The sequence below is a fragment of the Pinus tabuliformis genome, chromosome 7 (genome assembly GCF_031772625.1).
Source record: "Pinus tabuliformis cultivar Carrire ecotype Pingquan chromosome 7, CPIR1, whole genome shotgun sequence".
In the NCBI taxonomy this organism is placed as follows: domain Eukaryota; kingdom Viridiplantae; phylum Streptophyta; class Pinopsida; order Pinales; family Pinaceae; genus Pinus; species Pinus tabuliformis.
Window position 1 is genome coordinate 1873304299 of NC_142293.1, and position 18398 is coordinate 1873322696.

The following is an 18398-nucleotide window of genomic DNA, read 5'->3' on the forward strand; positions in this document are numbered from 1 at the left end:
ATGCTCAATTCAAACACAGTTCACAAATATTTCTACATTTCTATACTCAAAAAAATTCAATAATCTCATGAAAACTTACTTTAAAAAATAATAATAATTAAAAATAAAATATATTTTTATTTTTATTTTTTTTAACCCTATAAAATACTTATAACATTTACCTATAATTTAATTTATATTACTACACCATTATATAAATTTATTTTGCAAAACCAAAACTTAATTGTCTTATTCCACTTGTGATAAAGATCTAATCCTCTCACTCCACTTTATGATATACCTTATCTTATGAGATCCATTATTATAACAGGGGAAAAAGAGATCTCTCTCTCTATTGGAAGCTCTTTAACACTTAGCATGTTACGTACATAATAGTTAAAGCAAGTAGCGAATATTATAATGTGTAATTAAATATAATGATTTCCCATTTATATCAAAAAGGACATAAGTCCAGTACTTTGACCTAATTTTCTCGGAAATTGATATTATGGACTATACTCCACTTGTATCGTATGGTTGACTTTTGATAAATTTGTATGAGCGCTACAGGTCGAAGATTGAAGCCGGAATTATGATTTTATGCGGTGGAATTACGATTATCCAGGAAAAATTAGAAAGATGAGCATTAATATGAGGAGGATTAAGGAAATTTAAAATAAATAAAATAAAATATAAACAGAGTAAATAAGTGTAGGTATGGTTATAATTAAATAAGATATATGTTAATTAGTATATATTTAAATAAAGTTTTTTTGGTAGAAATTATATAAAAGAAATTTTGATCGACGTTTTTCAGAATCAATAAGTGTGGTTTATTATCATGATCAGATGAAGAGGTAGACCATGGCAAAGGCTTAAATAGAAAGCAATGTAAAGACATAATTTCAAGTAACGGCTATATCTAAACAATAATATTTAAATTATGATATTAATTTATTAATATATTAAAAACAAATATTATTAAGTAAATTATATTAATTTATTATTAAAAACAAATATTATTAAGTAACCGCTATATTAAATGGCTAGTTTTTAAAAATTAATATTTAAATAATGATATTATTTTATTAATTTATTAAAAAATATTAAGTATATATTTATTTTAATTTTGGATCTACTAAGTATTGAGAAGTTTGCATTTCAGGAGATTTGAATCTTCTTGGCGTTTGGTAGAACTAAAGTTGAGATAGATTTAAGTTAGTTTAATTATTAATTATAAATATAAGTATTAATTTTTTTATATAATTTGACCTGGTCAAAATGGACATTACTTGCACCTAAAACAACTCTTAGACATATATAATCCTACTCAAAATTGGACCACAAGACCTATAAGATCAAACTTTTTCACCTAACAATTGGACCACTTCCACAAAACACTACAAAACATTACAACATCTCTACCACACTAAGTTAAAGAGAGTCTCTCAACACAATAAATACTAATGATTAATTAAAATATTTTTTAAATTAAAAAATGAATTAAAACTATTTATAATTTATTTAAAATTCACCTCTTTAAAAATAAAAAAATAAGTTAATAGCCTAAAATCCAAAAAAAAAAAAAAAAAAACTATCGCTTAACAAACCATAAGTAGTTTAATTCTAAATAAAATGTTGTTACACATCAATCTCTTAAAAATTACATCAACAAAAATTAAACAATATCCTATATATTATAAATATATTCTCACTTTAAAAAAATATTAATATATCTTATTAAAAAATGATAATATATATTAACATCAATACAAAAATGTTAATGAAAAATGAAGTTCCATTAATATATTACATCAATACATATAAGATATCAATATTAACAGAAAATGTTAATTTTTAATGGAAAGGATCGTAATTACATCAAAATGCTTTTATCAATAATGTTTCATAAACTTTGTTATTTATATTTTTTATGATAGGAGATATTAATTTTTAATGGAAAGGATTGTAATTGCATCCATTCAAATTGTTTTTTAATATTTCATAAATTTTGTTATTTATATTATTTTGTAACTAGATATGATACAGTGAGAATAATTATTTACGTGAAATAAAATTTTATTATAAAATTATGTTTCTTATTAAAATTGTTTGTTATTTTAAGAATAATTATTTATGTAAAACACAATTCCATTATAAAAATATGATTCTTATTAAAATTGGTAATTTGTATTATTCTTAATGTGTAATTGCGTTAATGATTTTGATAAATTAATTAATAAGAGTTATTAATTTTAATTTTGCATTATTATAGTGTAAGTATTTTTTTTAAGATAAAAAAAAAGAGGTTGATAGTAATTAGTAAAAGTTTGGGATCTTATTAAAAGTTTTGGAACCATTTTCAAATATGTTTATTTAACATATTTTTGCTTAATAATGAGCAATATTCTTTCCTAATGGCAAATAACAATATGTATATGAGAACTTACTCTTAGAAGCATTCATCGTTTTGAAGGGAAATGAAGGATTAACAAATCTAATAATAATAAAAAATCGATAAATTTACTTTCAAACTTGTAAATAAAATAGAAGGAAATCCAAAATTTTATGTAAGAAGTTTAATGAGACATGGTCAAAGCCCCAAACCTTAGAATCTTAAGCAAAATGACTTAGTTCTTAACCATAAGAAGTTTAGTTTAATTCTTCTATCATGTATAATTTTTTTATTCTTTTTTATTTGAACTCAAAGAGGATAGAGACAAAGTAATCACAGGGGCCCCTAATATATAAGCTCTAATGGGGTTTTATTTGAATCATTAGGCATCCCTTTTTAACTATGTGAACATACTTTAGAGGATGAAAGTTAAGTGGACTATTCAAGCTCATGAGAAATTAGTGATTACTAAATGTCATTCATGGGAGTGGGTTATAGAAAATGACTCGAGTACTAAATATTGTACACAGTTAATCTTAAAAAAGGTATTTCATAATGTTGGATGCAAAGTCCCCCCACATACTTCAATAAAGAGAATTGAGTGTTGAATGAATGGTTCAGAAATCAAGGTACTTGCTAAGGTTTTGCAACTAAAGCAATTAATTAAGAGACTTGACTATCAGGAAGAACTCCATGGTTAAGTGCACCTAACCTAGAATTGTATGGGGATGGATGATCTTATAAAAAAAGTTGTGTTACTATTGCAATTCTTAGTTCATAATTATGTTAATAGTGCAGTTTATGAATGAATGGTTCATAAATCAAGGTACTTGCTAAGGTTTTGTAACTAAAGCAATAGTTAAGAGACTTGACTATGGGGAAGAACTCCATGGTTAAGTGCACTTGGCCTAAAATTGTATGAGGATGAATGACCTTCTCAGAAAGTTATGTTGCCAGTGTTGGTGGGAAATGTTCTTCCCTAATGGAAAAGTACAACATGTATAATGGGAACTTATCGTTAGAAGCATCATCCTTTTGTAGGGAACTACATCGTTATTCAAAAGGACTAACAAATCTAACAATAAAAAAGTCGATAAATCTACTTTCAAACTTTTAAAGAGAATAGAAGGAGATCCAAAATTTTATGTAAGAGGTTTAATGAGACACGGTCAAAGCCCTAAACCTTGGAATCTTAAGCAAAATGACTTAGTTCTTAATCTTAAGAAGCTTAGTTGAATTTTTCTATCATGCAAAATGCCTTTATTCTTTCTTATTTGAACTCATAGAGACAAAGTAATCACAAGGGCCCCTCGGTTATAAGCTCTAGTGGGATTTGTTTGAATTGGTGGCCATCTTTTTTTACTATGTGAGCATACTTGAGGGGATGAAAGTTAAGTGGACTGTTCAAGCTCATGAGAAATTAGAGATTACTAAATATCGTTCATGCAAGTGAGTTATAGAAAATGTCTTGAGTATGAAATATTGTTCATAGTTAATCTCGAGAAAGGCATTTCATTATGTTGGATGCAAAGTCCCCCACATACTTAAGTAAAAATAATTGAGTTTTGAATGAATGGTTCATAAATCAAGGTACTTGTTAAGGTTTTGCAACTAAAGCAACTAGTTAAGAGACTATACTATCCGGAAGAACTCCATGGTTAAGTGCACTTGCCCTAGAATTGTATGGTGATAGATGACCTTCTTAGAAAGTTATGTTACTAGTTCAATTCTTAAGGTGATGATTGACAATATATAATTCAATTCATTAGTTTCATTCCCACTTCTTCACCCTTGTGAGCACACATTACTTCATACAACCACTTTTAAGTAGATTATTCAAATACATCAAAAAATGAACACTTAAACTATAATAATGATCTCTCATGAGTAACTTACTATGGCACTATTGTCACTTTTAACGACACCTGTAGCACGAGTGCTTCAGGGGACATAGAAAGCTTCCTAGAGACAACCTCTGGGTTGATTGTAGACCAGTGCCTAGGACATCTTAAATAGAGGAGTGCATGGAAGATTATGAGTGGGGTTTCTGTTGCACTCCAATTGTCACGTAAGTAAAAAGAGAATAAAGGGGGCTTGGTTCAATAGTCTGTCATGCAGGTAAACTCAAGCCGATACATGGATCCAAATGCTCAGGGGGTAAATCGGGCCAACCTCAAAGAGAAATGTTTGGTTTTGGTGGCCGATGCACGACAACAGGAAACTTTATATTGAAGTTGTAGTAAAGTGAAGAGGAGGAAAGGAAGGAGGAAATTTGATGCATAGGGCTATAAACATGACAAAATCCTAAGCAACAATGTTCCGGCTGAAAGGTGGAATTCGATACATAGGGTTGTAAACAACACAAAATCCTAAGCAACGATGTTCCAATAGAAATATGGAACGGAGAGGAGGTGGAAAGATAGAAACAAAGAAGTGCTTATTGAGGTTTCATACAAGGCATAACATGGGTACCTCTATCACCAAACAGTTGAGTAAATCTTCACTCATACAAGTACCGCGGGTTAATCTAGTAACACAAGTAAATATGTAATTATTACAGGTATTGTAGGCTATTGAATAACACAACTAAATCTATAATATACATAGGTACGGTTCTCTATTTAGCAGCCAGGATAAATCCATGAATTAGGGAGAAACCGACAGTCTCATTACACTATTTCAGAGAAGGAAAAACATATATGAAATGAGATTACAGAAGGGAAAACATACTACACATTGATATGCTAGGAATCACCAGGGAGTTTCATTAATACTTGAAGGGTCCAAATACCAGTCTATTACCTTCAGGATGTGTTGCTCTGACCCCTTATGAACAAGCCATTTAGAACCAAGAATGGCATCTCAGAATTCAGACCCTCGTGGGAGCGAGATTCCAGAACATTTAGTAAGAGTTTCTTCCCCCTATTTATAAGAAGAGGGGGAGATGGAATTACAATTACAAAAATATCTTCACCAGAGTATCCAATTGTTTGTTAGACTAGCCGTCTCACCGTGAAAGGCTCTACAACCCAAAATGATTACAATCAGGATTTGATCCCTTTCTTGAAAACAGACAAAAATTACATAATAATGAAAAGAAAAGGAAAACGGAAGATGATGCAGGAAATATCCCTCTGATGTTCCTGTGAAGGCCTCTGATCAAGCCACGTCTCTGCCATGATGTGTCGTCCAGTTCACCTGTCGCTTCGATCTTAACTGTTTGGCTTGCTCGTTCTTTGGAGTTGGGAGTGGGAAACTGTGTTTGCGTGTCACTGAGCATAAACAGAGTTAGTCCAGATAGTGCTTCATTTCGTATTTGAGTGGAGCTCCATGCTGAGCCATTAATCCTCCTAAGCCCCCCATACTGATTTATCATCGCACCATACTTCATTCAATGCTTCAGCTGCTGACCCATCTGCCTTCAAAGCCCTGTACCATATTATCGGGGCTTTATGACATCGAGACTTTTACTCTTAAAGGCGTTGCAGAACGACAGGTTTCGATGCTCCTTGGCCCCCTTTGGTTTAGCCCTTGTCTACATTTCTTCTCATATAACCAAGGGGTTGTGACCAGGTGCTTAGTTCTCGGGCGTTAGGGCCTTTGGCGGGAGAGAGTGTGAGGATGAGTGGTTTTCGGAGGGGGTCATGAGTGGTAAGTGGTAAGTGGGGGTGCGAAATGATATGAGAGGGACACGTAGTGGCAGGGCCTAACTGGGAAACCTATTTTTCAGAACCCCCCCCCCCCCCCCCACCGATAAAGGGAAACATGGTGGGGGGGGGGCCAAAAATACCTGGGAGTCGTTGATCAAGGCGGAGTCAATCTGGGTTGTCTAGATATGGGGGGCGTTTAATAGATATGAGGCCTTTGAAAAAGGGACGGACCCAAAAACCTGTTAAATAAATTGTATAAAATATCGCATCCAGGGAGTTCTTGCATATTGCAATCGTAAGCCTTGTAACTGGAGTTGCGACCTTTTACCTTTGCTGATCGCCGATTTGTGGGATTGATGATGTCATTAGTGCCATGTGGCACTTCCTAAGTGGTGACATGTGTCATCCGGATATGCCCCCATAGGATCCTTGAAAATGCCAGATCAACAAAGGTATCGAGGTGAGAGAACTTTGTTGAGCAGAGATTTTAGAAACCTTTTTTCCACTCCTCCCTTCTGGCCCTATACCTATGTGAGCGATACAATCACAAGAATCTCAACCATTGAACCACTAGAAGATATTGAGCCAAGTTGTTACTATATGATCTATTGAGTTTCTCCAAGTCGGCACAGATAGAGAAATGAATGTTGCTGCTAGACAGAAAGAGGGAGCGCCCAGGGGGAGTATTGCCACATCATGCTGACGTCAGTTGCCTCGTGGATTCTTAGGACCAATAAGATTCTGCCATGTGCCCCCCTTGGAGGAGAGAGAAAAGGGCCCATCCGCCCTTGGGTTTTCCTTGAATTCCTTTGTTAAATAAAATCAGCCCCTCCCAGTGCTTTAGCACTAAAGCCCAATTTTCGGTGATTTTTATGATATTGACGTTCGATGATTTTCATGACCAAGTGCTTGTGTGCACCCTTTTGCACCTACGATTGCTGATATGCAATATTGGTGCTCTACATCATGAACCGTCGATACTTTATGCATCATGAGCCTCCGACCACTGATAAGCCGATATGCTGTGCCCTGGACCCGCCAATAACCGATTTCGAATATCTGTGATCGACTGATTGCAGATTTCATTGTCTTCCCCTGCTGCTACTTCAGAAAAGCCTCAATTGCGATTTGCGATAAGCCTGACCCTTAGTCATTTTCTCTCTGTTTTCTGGTTTTCAAAGGGTCCCTTTATCCCTTTAATCTGCTCTAACTTTTGATCTAGGAGTCTATTTTTGGACTTCCATATACTGGTAGAAAGCTTGTTCTGAGCACTATGCAATGGAGAAGGTCTGATTAGGCTTAGAGAGCCTCTGTGGCTTGGAAGGTGGCTTCAAACTTCACTGCTATTTCTTACCTTTTTCACAGCTAAAAACACATTTAGCAGTGAGTGGCAACGGAAGCTATTTTGATTAACTATGGCACTAGAATTATTACACTTTTAAGTTAAACATGAGAGATGTGCCATAGTAAGTGCTTTTTAAAATTGTTAATCACCTAAAAAACTTATAATAAATGTTAAATGGATTATTCAATTTGTTAAAAATTGAATAAAATAGATGATATTCACTAAAAATAAATTATACTAAATAACCTTGAATATTATATGTTTCATCTAATAAACCCTTCAAAATTACCAAAATTACCAAATATAGTAATAGTAAATTACTTAATTTTAAAATTAATAAATATACCCACGAAAAATCAATTATAATAATAAATAATTTTGAATATTGAATACTCTTATCAAATTTGTTGTTTAAAAAAATATTATTAGTTTTAACCTTTGACTTAAACACCCAACGCTAATTTTCTTCATCAGAGTTAAATCACACTTGATAATCGTTAAACACATCCTCAAAATTGTGCATATTCGATCACACCCATATTCGACCACACCCAATGACAAAGATGTTCTAGATAAAATGACATGTGATGATTCTAGATAAAATGACATGTGATGATAAATGTATGATGTAAAAGTTTTACCATTCAACATAAATCTCATTTTCATTTATAAAATTCATCCACTAAAAGTTATAAAAAAACACTATCATATATTATAAAATTTGTATTTATACATATAAAATATAAAAATCAAATACAACCATATCCAACCATATCCATAAATTTTAGATATTGAAATTTCAAAACCAAACAACTGTCAAATTCAACTAATATTTCAAAACTAAAAATCTATCGAAATCAAATTACGATTTAAAATGTTGAATTAAGGTTTCTGTGATTCATATTAAATTTAAGAGAAATTTTTAGACGTAAATCACAATATAAATCATTTGTCGACACGTTTCAAATCAATTAGTATAATTTATCGTCAAAACAACTCAAATTCAAAAATTTTAACAACTGTATTATCTAATTTCGGAGGTTTAAAAAAAGATGTTACCAGGTTTAAAAAGAAATTTAACCATATCTGAAGAATGAATCGCCCCGTGACGTCAATTTCCAATCCCCACTCTTCCTGATCTTTATCATCTTCGACTCTTTAGTTTCCCCAGGGGTGGAGCTCGAGGGAATACGGTCATTACCTACGAAAACAAAAACATATATCCATTACAAATACGGTTGTGGATAAGGAGTACACGCGGCAAATTAGATAATGATGAACGGAGACCGAGGTTTCCCGGCCGCAAACCTACGGGGAAATTCTTCTTGGTCGGCCGGAGGGTTGTTGGGCCAGCAGATAAACGTTGTGGGTAATGTGCAAGGCAGATTCACAGCCTCAGCACGACCCCTGATTTCAATGAATCCGTCCACAGCACTCTGAGCACTGATATATATCCATATGGTGTGTTTCTGTGCAATTATGTGCTCTCTGCTGTCTGTTTTCTGTACTGGAAATGATACCCAATATGCCCATGGGTGTTAACCAGAAGCCCATGATCAATTTTTCAATTTATGTAAATGAATCCAAGGGATTATCCAAGCGTTTTGAGGGGAGCCCAGATGGACAATTTTGTCCTGATAATGAAAGTGCATTGAATGGAAACGATGGGGACTCTGCGTCTTCTTCCTCATCGTCGTCAATAGGGGAAATTAGCAACAGCAGCAGTGGAAATCCTTCTACATTGACCAGTTGTAACGAGGAAGGCTCAGGGGATATGGAGGTCCAGAGCTCATTCAAGGGGCCTCTTGATACTCTAAGCTCAATGGAGGATTCATTGCCTATCAAGTAAGTTTGGTTGCAGGAACTTTTATTTTTTTATGTTTTACATAATTGGGGGTTGAGTGCCCATTGTTCATGGCAATGGCAGAGTTTAAACTGGATCAAATCCATCTAAATCAGAATTTCCAATAAAAATAGAACAGACCCATCTAAACCAGAATTTCCAAAAAGGAAAAGGAAAAGACGAAGAAGAGAACAGACCCATCTAAACCAGAATTTTCAGAGTCCGGTCTAAATCTTGTTTTAATATGGCCCTACCAAGGTTGAGTTCAAATATCTGAGACATCCCTTGTTTGTGTGAACTTTGAGATCTGCATCCTCAAGCTTAATATTTCGTGCATCGGCAGGCTATTTCTGTGAATTCGAGATATACATTGTCTACTTTGGCAACATTGAGGTGCACATCAAACCTGGGTCTAGGTGGATTTGTGGTAGTGTTCACATTCAATGAACTGCACACAGCAGGGCATGAGCGCGCACACTCGAAGAACTGACGCATCGACCGAACCACCACCTAACATTTCTGTGCAAAGCCATTTCCAATATCAACTGTCAGTGTTTACCTCGGAGAAGTTGCCCTTATGTTCACATAGTGGAAGATCTTAATCTCCTTGTTGTGTAAAATTAACAGTTTGTTAATTGCAGTAGAAAGAATATAAATTTCTGCAAGAACTAATTGGGTTTTCTTCTGAGGCTTCTATGAATGAGAGCACAAATCCATATAAACCCCTTTCTGATATGCGCTTCAAGGTTAACATGTCGTCCCTTTTCATCTTCGATCTTCGCAATCTTAAAGTGCATGTTTGACTCTGTTTTGGATAGATCCATGCTAGTGTTCATATTCAATGTACCTAATGAATTGTGTAAATTCAACACACCGAATACACCATAGAGTTTCAATTTACCGTTACATGGACACCTACTTTGAGTTAGATAGATTAGTCCCACCATCCTTGACATTGGCTGTTGTTTGCATGCAGGTTTTTACAATTTTTTTTTGTTTTCATAAACTATGAAAATTTTTATAGAGGACTTCATATATTATTTGGAGTTGAATGAATATATATAAGATTTATCTTAATTCTGGATTTATGATAAAATTCTTCAAGATATAAATTTTTTTAACAATGAAAAGCTTTGGAAAAGGTTTGTTTTTCAATGATTTGTTCCCCTAGTCTTAGATTACCTTTGATAAATCTTTGATAAATCTGAGGTTAAGATGAATCTTAGATTACCTGTGATAAATCTGAGGTTAAGATGAATCTTAGATTACCTGTGATAAATCTGGGGTTAAGATGAATCTAAGCTAGTTGATATATATTTTGATATTGTGTTTTATATTATATTGTAAAAGTCCACAGGAGTGTCAGCATTATATTTGCTCATTGGTGAAAAATCTGCTTCATACTGGGCTATAGAATGCACCTCCTAGCACAATAATATATTTACTAAAATTTAGTGCATACATAAATAGTTATGTATTAGAAACAAAGTTCATTAGTTCATTGTACCTTATTCACTGTCATTTCTTGAGGTGCCAGGTAGGATGATAAATTTCAACACTCGCCCACAACCCTACCTGCACTTGGGCTATAGAATGCAATTTGTTTCTCTAAAATTTAAATGCAACAGTTCATTTGGTTGAACTTACATTTCCTTTTTCTCCTCTAACTGTTCTAATATAGTGCCTGTAATAAATTGCCTCAGATCAGAAAATATGTATTGATCATGTTGTGGTTTCTCACAGTCTGGAAACTTTCCTGATCAACCTGAAACAATACTTTTAGTGAAGTAGTGGTTTCTAAGAGTCATAATCAACTGTCCATTAAACATTGTATACGAAAACAGGCAAATGTATTGTTGGTTGGTAAAAGGCCTTTGTATCTCAGAAGAGTGCAAGCGCTTACCATTACTGGTTGTATGGGAAGCTCATATAGAAGTTAACATTAAACATTGTATATGAAAAGAGGCAAATGTATTGCTGGTTGGTAAAAGGCCTTTGTATCTCAGAAGAGTGCAAGCTCTTACCATTACTGGTTGTATGGGAAGCTCATATAGAAGTTAACAGATATAATGTACTTCGTCAAAATTAGGACAAGAAGACTTTTCTGCTTCACGTGAAAAATTGTAATCATGAAAAACAGGTTTTTGAGACAGTGGAAACAGTTTTGACCATTGAACAATTGCAGATGAAAGGAAACTAGTGTGATTATGTATGGAAATTTTGCTTTCTATGGCTCAGAGAGCACAAGTCTTATTATCAGTATGTAGGAAATTCGTATCATGTGAGAATTTGTATATTTTTTTAAATGACATGATGATGAAAGAGATCAACAGATTTGGTGTACTTTGAACAGTTACAAATTCTTTATTTGAAGGATGTAATGTGTTATGGAATTGGATGTTTGCTTTGATAGATTGCTAGATCTTAATTTTATGGTCAATTTTTGTGTGCTTGTGTGTGAATGAGACCAAAAATATGACGTTATGCCCTAATTGACCCCCTTGGCATGCTAAGAGTAAGGGCCATTTTGGCCGGTCTCCCAAAATAAACGACAATGACGAATGCTGTGTGGTAACTTTCCTTCTTAGCTGGAGCCTGGTGGATTATGACTACTCATTTCAATTGACAAAGAACAGTGTAGGGTTTTTGTTCAGAAGGAAAAACGAATGTAGTGTTGCTTTGAACCTTAATTGTTTTGGCAGTTAGATCTTATTTATTTGGTTGGCAAAGTCCATCGATGCCCAAATCTAATATAATGCAGGAACTTGTGCTGTTGGCTGACACAGACTGCATGATCTTAATTGTAAGGTCCATTACAAATTAGTGATTGTGTGATGCACATAGAAACAGGATTCTTTGTAACTCTTCTATTACGAGTACCCCAAGTTGACTCCAAGGATTCTGCAGAGCTTATGTTCCCTGACTTTTTAATAAGCAAACTTGTTGCACCTGTCAATTGGGTTTGTCTTGTGCGGTTGGGAATGAATGATTGTTATCCTCCCAGAGCCTTGTCGTTGAATGGCCTTGAGACCTAAAAAAATATCTTACCCTTGCCCAGAGTGGGGTGCTTTGTTTCATTGAGAAAAAAAAAACCAAATCATTACATTATTGCATGTCAAGTTAATATGTAATAAGTTCAGTGGATGATTATGGTAAGCTTTAACAGAGCAGATCGCTTTTTATTGTCATGCAGAAGGAGCATATCAAATTTCATCTCTGGCAAATCAAAGTCCTTCACAAATTTGTCAGATGCAGTTTCAGTCAAGGATCTTGCCAAACCAGAGAATCCTTACAATAAGAAGCGAAGGAATTTGTTAGCCTGTGGACCCAATTGGGATCGGAACCGTTTCTGCCCTCCTCGAAACAACATTGCAGGAATATCCAAGAAACCAATGCATTCTAGCAAAAGCACTCTGGCTCTTGCTATTTCTATGAGTAACTCTGAGAATAATATTAGAGATTGTGAACAGGACTTGCGGCTACCTCCCTTGCCTCCATTACCTCCTCGAGGAAAACTCCAGAATGTTGATGTGTCACCGAGGTCACTTTCTCTGAAGTCATTCTCTCTAACAGATTTGCGGGGTTCTGCTGGATGTCATGCAGCCCAATTTTGAAAGTTATCGACGTAACAAGAATATATTAGCCTCACTAAATCTCCTTCATCATATTTTACTTCGGACTGACTCCTCTGTATAAAGAAGCTTGACATTCAGTTATATAGAATAATGGATTGGAGGCATTTTCAGGAAAAGCGGATGGGTAAATATCACTGACATATACCAGAAAAGTAGCTATGCTAACTCTGATTGACCGAGTAATTGCTCACTCTGAAGTAACGAAAGTATGGTGCTCCATGTACATGGTGTTTGATAACAACAGTCTGACCTAGAAGACATTGTCTTACTATGTGGTCTTTCAATATGAGCCAACTTGGAAAATACCATGCATTTTAATTTTCATGTGTATATGCTTAATTTTAGTAGCCTATGAATATTTCGATGCAATATACCATAACAGTCTAATCATTTTTATATCTGAAATCTGATCAAAACAAATGTTGATGTGATTGAAGTGTCCCTAGGCCAATGTTGATATCGTGATTGAAGTGCCTTTATACCATGTCAAAACTTTTGTGTTGTGAAGATGCCAAAGTATTTGCACCTGTTCATGTCAAAACTTTTGTGTTGTGAAGATGCCAAAGTATTTGCACCTGTTTTTTTTTAACTGTTTCTCGTGTTTGAATAGGCCATATTTTGTAACCTAATTTCCAGAAGGTAGCACATGATTGCATAGGCCAACCATTTTAAACCCTCAACTTGCTACTCAACAATGGGCTAATGGACGTTTTGTTTATCCGAGGAGTCTAAAAATTGGACCATTTCTGCCTTTTCTGGGCCATTTCTCCATTTCTCAAACCGATCTAGACATGAATGGTTGGTGGAAAACTTAAAAGTTCATATTCAAAGCCATGCCTAGCTATAAGTCACAGCTGTGGAAGTATTCATAGTTGTAGTGGACATTGCATCTTATAATACACACATTAATATATTAGGGATTGTTTCTGAAGGTGCAAGGTATGAGCATGGTAAAGGGTTAATATTTTTAAAAGGAAATCGCTAAGAGTCTAAGTGGCAGAGATGTGTTGATAAAATAAGCATGGGAAGGATTAATATTTTCAAAAAGAAATCTTCAGAATTGAATTTAATAAATTGTTTCTATATGGATAGACTAATATTTTCAAAAAGAAATCTTCAGAATTGAATTTAATAAATTGTTTCTATATAGATAGAAGATATATATTAAAAAGATGTGTGATATTTTGACCCTACTGAATTGGCTGAGTGAGTGATATTTTTACCCAAAATGAATTGGCTGAATATATATATAATAATAATAATAATAATAATAATAATAATAATATTATGACATACAAGATAAAAGATTTCAAATTAAATTCAAATTATATATATATATATATATATATATATAATAATATTATGACATACAAGATAAAAGATTTCGAATTAAATTCAAATTAATGTGTAAGGTTGATATAATATAGTTTATAGTTTACTAGGTGCAGCATGGGAGGATTGTTAAAGTATTATTTGTATGATGTTATTGGTTCGAAACTCATGGGTACCTCACCACTATCTTGATTTTATTGGTAGTGGTGGGAATTGACTTGAGTATATCTGTTTAGTTATTATAGTGAATAAGTACAAAGATTGAAACTCATGGGTACCTCACCACTATCTTGATTTTAGTGGTAGTGGTGAGAATTGACCTGATTTTAGTGGTAGTGGTGGGAATTGACCTGAGTATATCTGCCTAGTTATTCTAGTGAATAAGTACAAAGATTGAAACTCATAGGTACCTCACCACTATCTTGATTTTAGTGGTAGTAGTGGGAATTGACCTGAGTATATCTGCGTAGTTATTATTTTTCTAGTGAATAAGTACAAAGATTGAAATAGTACAGACTCTTATATATATATATAAAATCCCAAACTTACATAGCCTACATTCATTTTAAGTAATAAAAGAAAGAAAAATATCAAATATATACATGTATAAATTATATATACTAATACAGAAATTCATTTTAATTGGAAATGGTATACTAATACAGAAATTCATTTTAATTGGAAATGGTGCACGTGTTGAGAAACTTGTATTTTAGTGTTTTTTTTTTTTTGTTTTTTTAAATTTTAAATGTATGATGGATGGACACCAGATTTAATAAAAAAGTTAAACATAAATTTAGATTTATATAATTTTTTCTAACAAACATATACTATTACAGTGATATAAATTAAAAACAAACAACATAAAAATTAACTCGCTTATAACTATATTTTAAGTTATTATCATTATTATTATTATTAATCATAAAAATAATTAAAATATGAGTTAAACATACATATATTTAGTAATTTGCATTTAAGAAAGTGTATTTTGAGGTATGATTTGGATAAATAATATACACTTCATAACAAAGTATTAAATATGGTATATATTATTTAATATTTAAAATATTAAATGTTTTGTAATAAAGTGTATATTGTGGTCAATCATTACATGGATAACACCGAGTGTAGGAGTGCCAAAATATGTAATTCTGCATATTTCTAATAAATAAAGTTTTGTGTTCAAAGATTCACTTTTAATTACAAAGGTTTAAATAATTAATGATAAAGTATAAATTTAATTATAAATATTAAATATGTTACGTTTTGAAGTTTTTATTTGAATACTACGAATATTTTTTGGCCAAATCTTATTTTTGTTGTTTAAAATGGGTCTTTGATTGTATATATAGATTCAATATGCCAAATCTTATTTTTTGTTGTTTAAAATGAGTCTTTGATTGCATATATAAATTCAATATGCCAAATCTTATTTTTGTTGTTGTTTAAAATGGGTCTTTCATTGCATATATAGATTCAATATGCCAAATCTTATTTTTTGTTGTTTCAAATGGGTCTTTAAGTGCATATATAGATTCAATACCTTAAGAAACTCCTCGGGCATTTGGATTGTGGAAAATTTACAACCCAAACTTGTAATTCTAATAAATCCCTATCCCATTTTAAATAAATTAGACAAAAAAATAAGTTGGAAAACCTTCCAAAATGTAGAACATGTTGCTATGCATGCATATATATAACTTGCTTTGTCATAAACAAATAATTGAAATCTTAAAGATAGCGATAGCCACAAAAAATCAAACAAAGTGTGTATTATCAATATGTGAAATATCTAGCCCCCTAGGTATAGCTCAATTGGGGATTGTTGTGAAAATCAGGGCTTGTGATCAACATATCGAAAGTTCAATTCTCTCGGACATAAACCGGTTTACGGTAAGGAGGATAGGTTGTATGCCTTGCATGACCCAATTTGACCCATGTAACGTAAATATGACACTGACCCAATTGTCGATTTTCCTAGATACAAAATAAAAAAAATAAAAAAATAAATAAAGTTAGTGGCTGAAATTGACCCATGACCCAATTTGACCCATGTAACGTAAATATGGCACTGATCCAATTGTCGATTTTCCTAGATACAAAATAAAAAAATAAATAAAGTTAGTGGCTGAAATTGACTCCATGTAATGTAAATAAGACATTGATCCAATTGTTGATTCATGTGGATACAAAATAAATAAATAAAAAAAAGAAAAAATAAAGTGTAAAATTTTTAGTGTACATGTTTGACACATTAAATAGTTTTTGCTTCTTATAATCAATATTTCATTTGTTAATGGAATTAATGAACAATACACTACAAACTATTAGAGGGGCGAACACAAGAATTTTTATGCATTAAATCATAATGAAAATTCATTCATAGGTATTTAAATGGGTAAAATTAATTGAAATATTACATTTATTAATGAAAATTCATTCATATGTATTTAAATGGGTAAAATTAATTGCAATATTACATTTATTAATGAAAATTCATTCATATGTATTTAAATGGTTAAAATTAATTGCAATATTACATTTATTACTATGATTGAGAAAAAATGTAATATAAATGTTTTTTAAAATAAAGAAATAATGAAACCTCAGAGATAAAATAATTGCAAACCTTGTTTCAATCACTTACAATGGTGTGAGGATCATCAACTATCTTCACCATCTCATCCAAAACTCTCTCAAAAGCCACTTCAATGAAAACTTGATCACTTACGGTGATGTGAGGATCATCAACTATCTTGACCATCCCATCTGAGACTCTCTCAAAAGTCACCTCAACAAACACCTTATCATACTTATGAGAGTTAATGGCCGAAGTGCAAATCTTGGGAGGAATGAGAGCAAAGTATTAAACAAGATGGTGTTAATCCATATACAATGAATACCACTCAAGCTTGAACCAAACAAGAAGACCTAATTTGTGTTGATAGCGAATATAAAGCAATTTATGAAATGATGGTTTAGATGACATTAATGAGTTATAACAAGCAAATAAACTTATTGGAAATTGAAAATGTATTTTTCAATATCTTTGTTGGATCCTTTAAAGAAGTGTACAATTTGAAGAGTACTTGGGGATCTTCAAGGGAAAGACAAAAATCATTACTAATAAGTCATTTTCAATGATTTTGTTGCATTTTAAGGTAGGGTCAATCTGGAATTTTTTTAAGTTATTGGGATTATGGTTAATAAAATTGTTTATTGCAAAATTAAAAAGGTTCATTGGTGGATGATGATTAACATGAACTGGGAGCGACAACTGGTAAGAGTTAGGGTTTACAAAAATTATTTAGGCGTTGAACGCCATGGAGGGGCGTAAAGGGGGGAGCTCCACTCCCTCAAACAGTCAGGCAATTTCCAGTCGAGGCAAGAAATCGTTGGAGGTTGAAAAAGGTCTTTCAGGAGGAAGGAAAGGGACAGGGAAAATTTTAAGAACCCCCCCTAAATTTATATGTATAATAAATGGGCGAATCTCCATGGTATATAGAAAAAAATGGAAGGCAATTTTATCAATAATATAATATGTATATATAATTTTTTGGCGAATCTCTCACCAAGCATGGTGAATATTTTACTCAATTATAAAATCTTGTAATATCTTGGTGAGTCTTTCACTAAATAATAAACTTTGTAAAGTCCTAGTGAATCTTAGCATTGTGAACTCTGAGAGAATTTTTTGAAAAAATATAAAACCATATATGACAAGAACCACATGGCGGCAATATCACTGTTTTTTTCACATTTCCTCGACATGGAACTTGTTTATAAAATTATAGAAAAGCGAACCAAGTCCCTTCTAATATGCAGGTAAGTTTATAACAGAGTTTGGTACTTCTACTATGCTTGTCTTCATTCAAGTGTCATCGCTGCTATACTTAACACTGTGAATCACAACTTTCTTAGAACTCAACTCTATAGTGTAATTGAAACCTTTGGAAATTGAATCTGACAACTCTATAAAAAGGATTAGTGAAATAGAAGCTTTTGTGAATGAGCCCACTAGCTATCACTACTAAACAATCAATCTAGACTATGAAGTCTTCCATCTTGATCACAATCGTGCTCATGATCAAGGGAGTGCGACCCCCTGGCCTGACATAATGGCCATCATAACTTCCAATAATCAACAACCACCTTGCAAGGACATCCTAGCTCACGTCTCAATGAATTTTATTCATCAATCTTAACTGATATAAAT

General features: G+C 32.8%; 1 protein-coding gene across 1 annotated transcript; it reads left to right on the forward strand.

The window, feature by feature from the left end:
• Positions 1-8626: 8626 nt before the first annotated feature.
• LOC149255950 (protein OXIDATIVE STRESS 3 LIKE 2-like) lies at positions 8627-13177 on the forward strand. Its single transcript, XM_089460615.1, has 2 exons — positions 8627-9214; positions 12406-13177. Exons 1-2 carry the CDS (start codon positions 8883-8885, stop codon positions 12824-12826), a joined length of 753 nt encoding a protein of 250 aa, XP_089316741.1. The 5' UTR covers positions 8627-8882; the 3' UTR covers positions 12827-13177.
• Positions 13178-18398: the final 5221 nt, after the last annotated feature.

Excerpts from the sequence above, each read along its gene's own strand:
- LOC149255950 (XM_089460615.1), top strand. The coding sequence starts at position 8,883 with ATGATACCCAATATGCCCATGGGTGTTAACCAGAAGCCCATGATCAAT. Across the intron at positions 9,215-12,405 it reads GAGGATTCATTGCCTATCAA|AAGGAGCATATCAAATTTCA; the intron begins GTAAGTTTGGTT and ends ATTGTCATGCAG.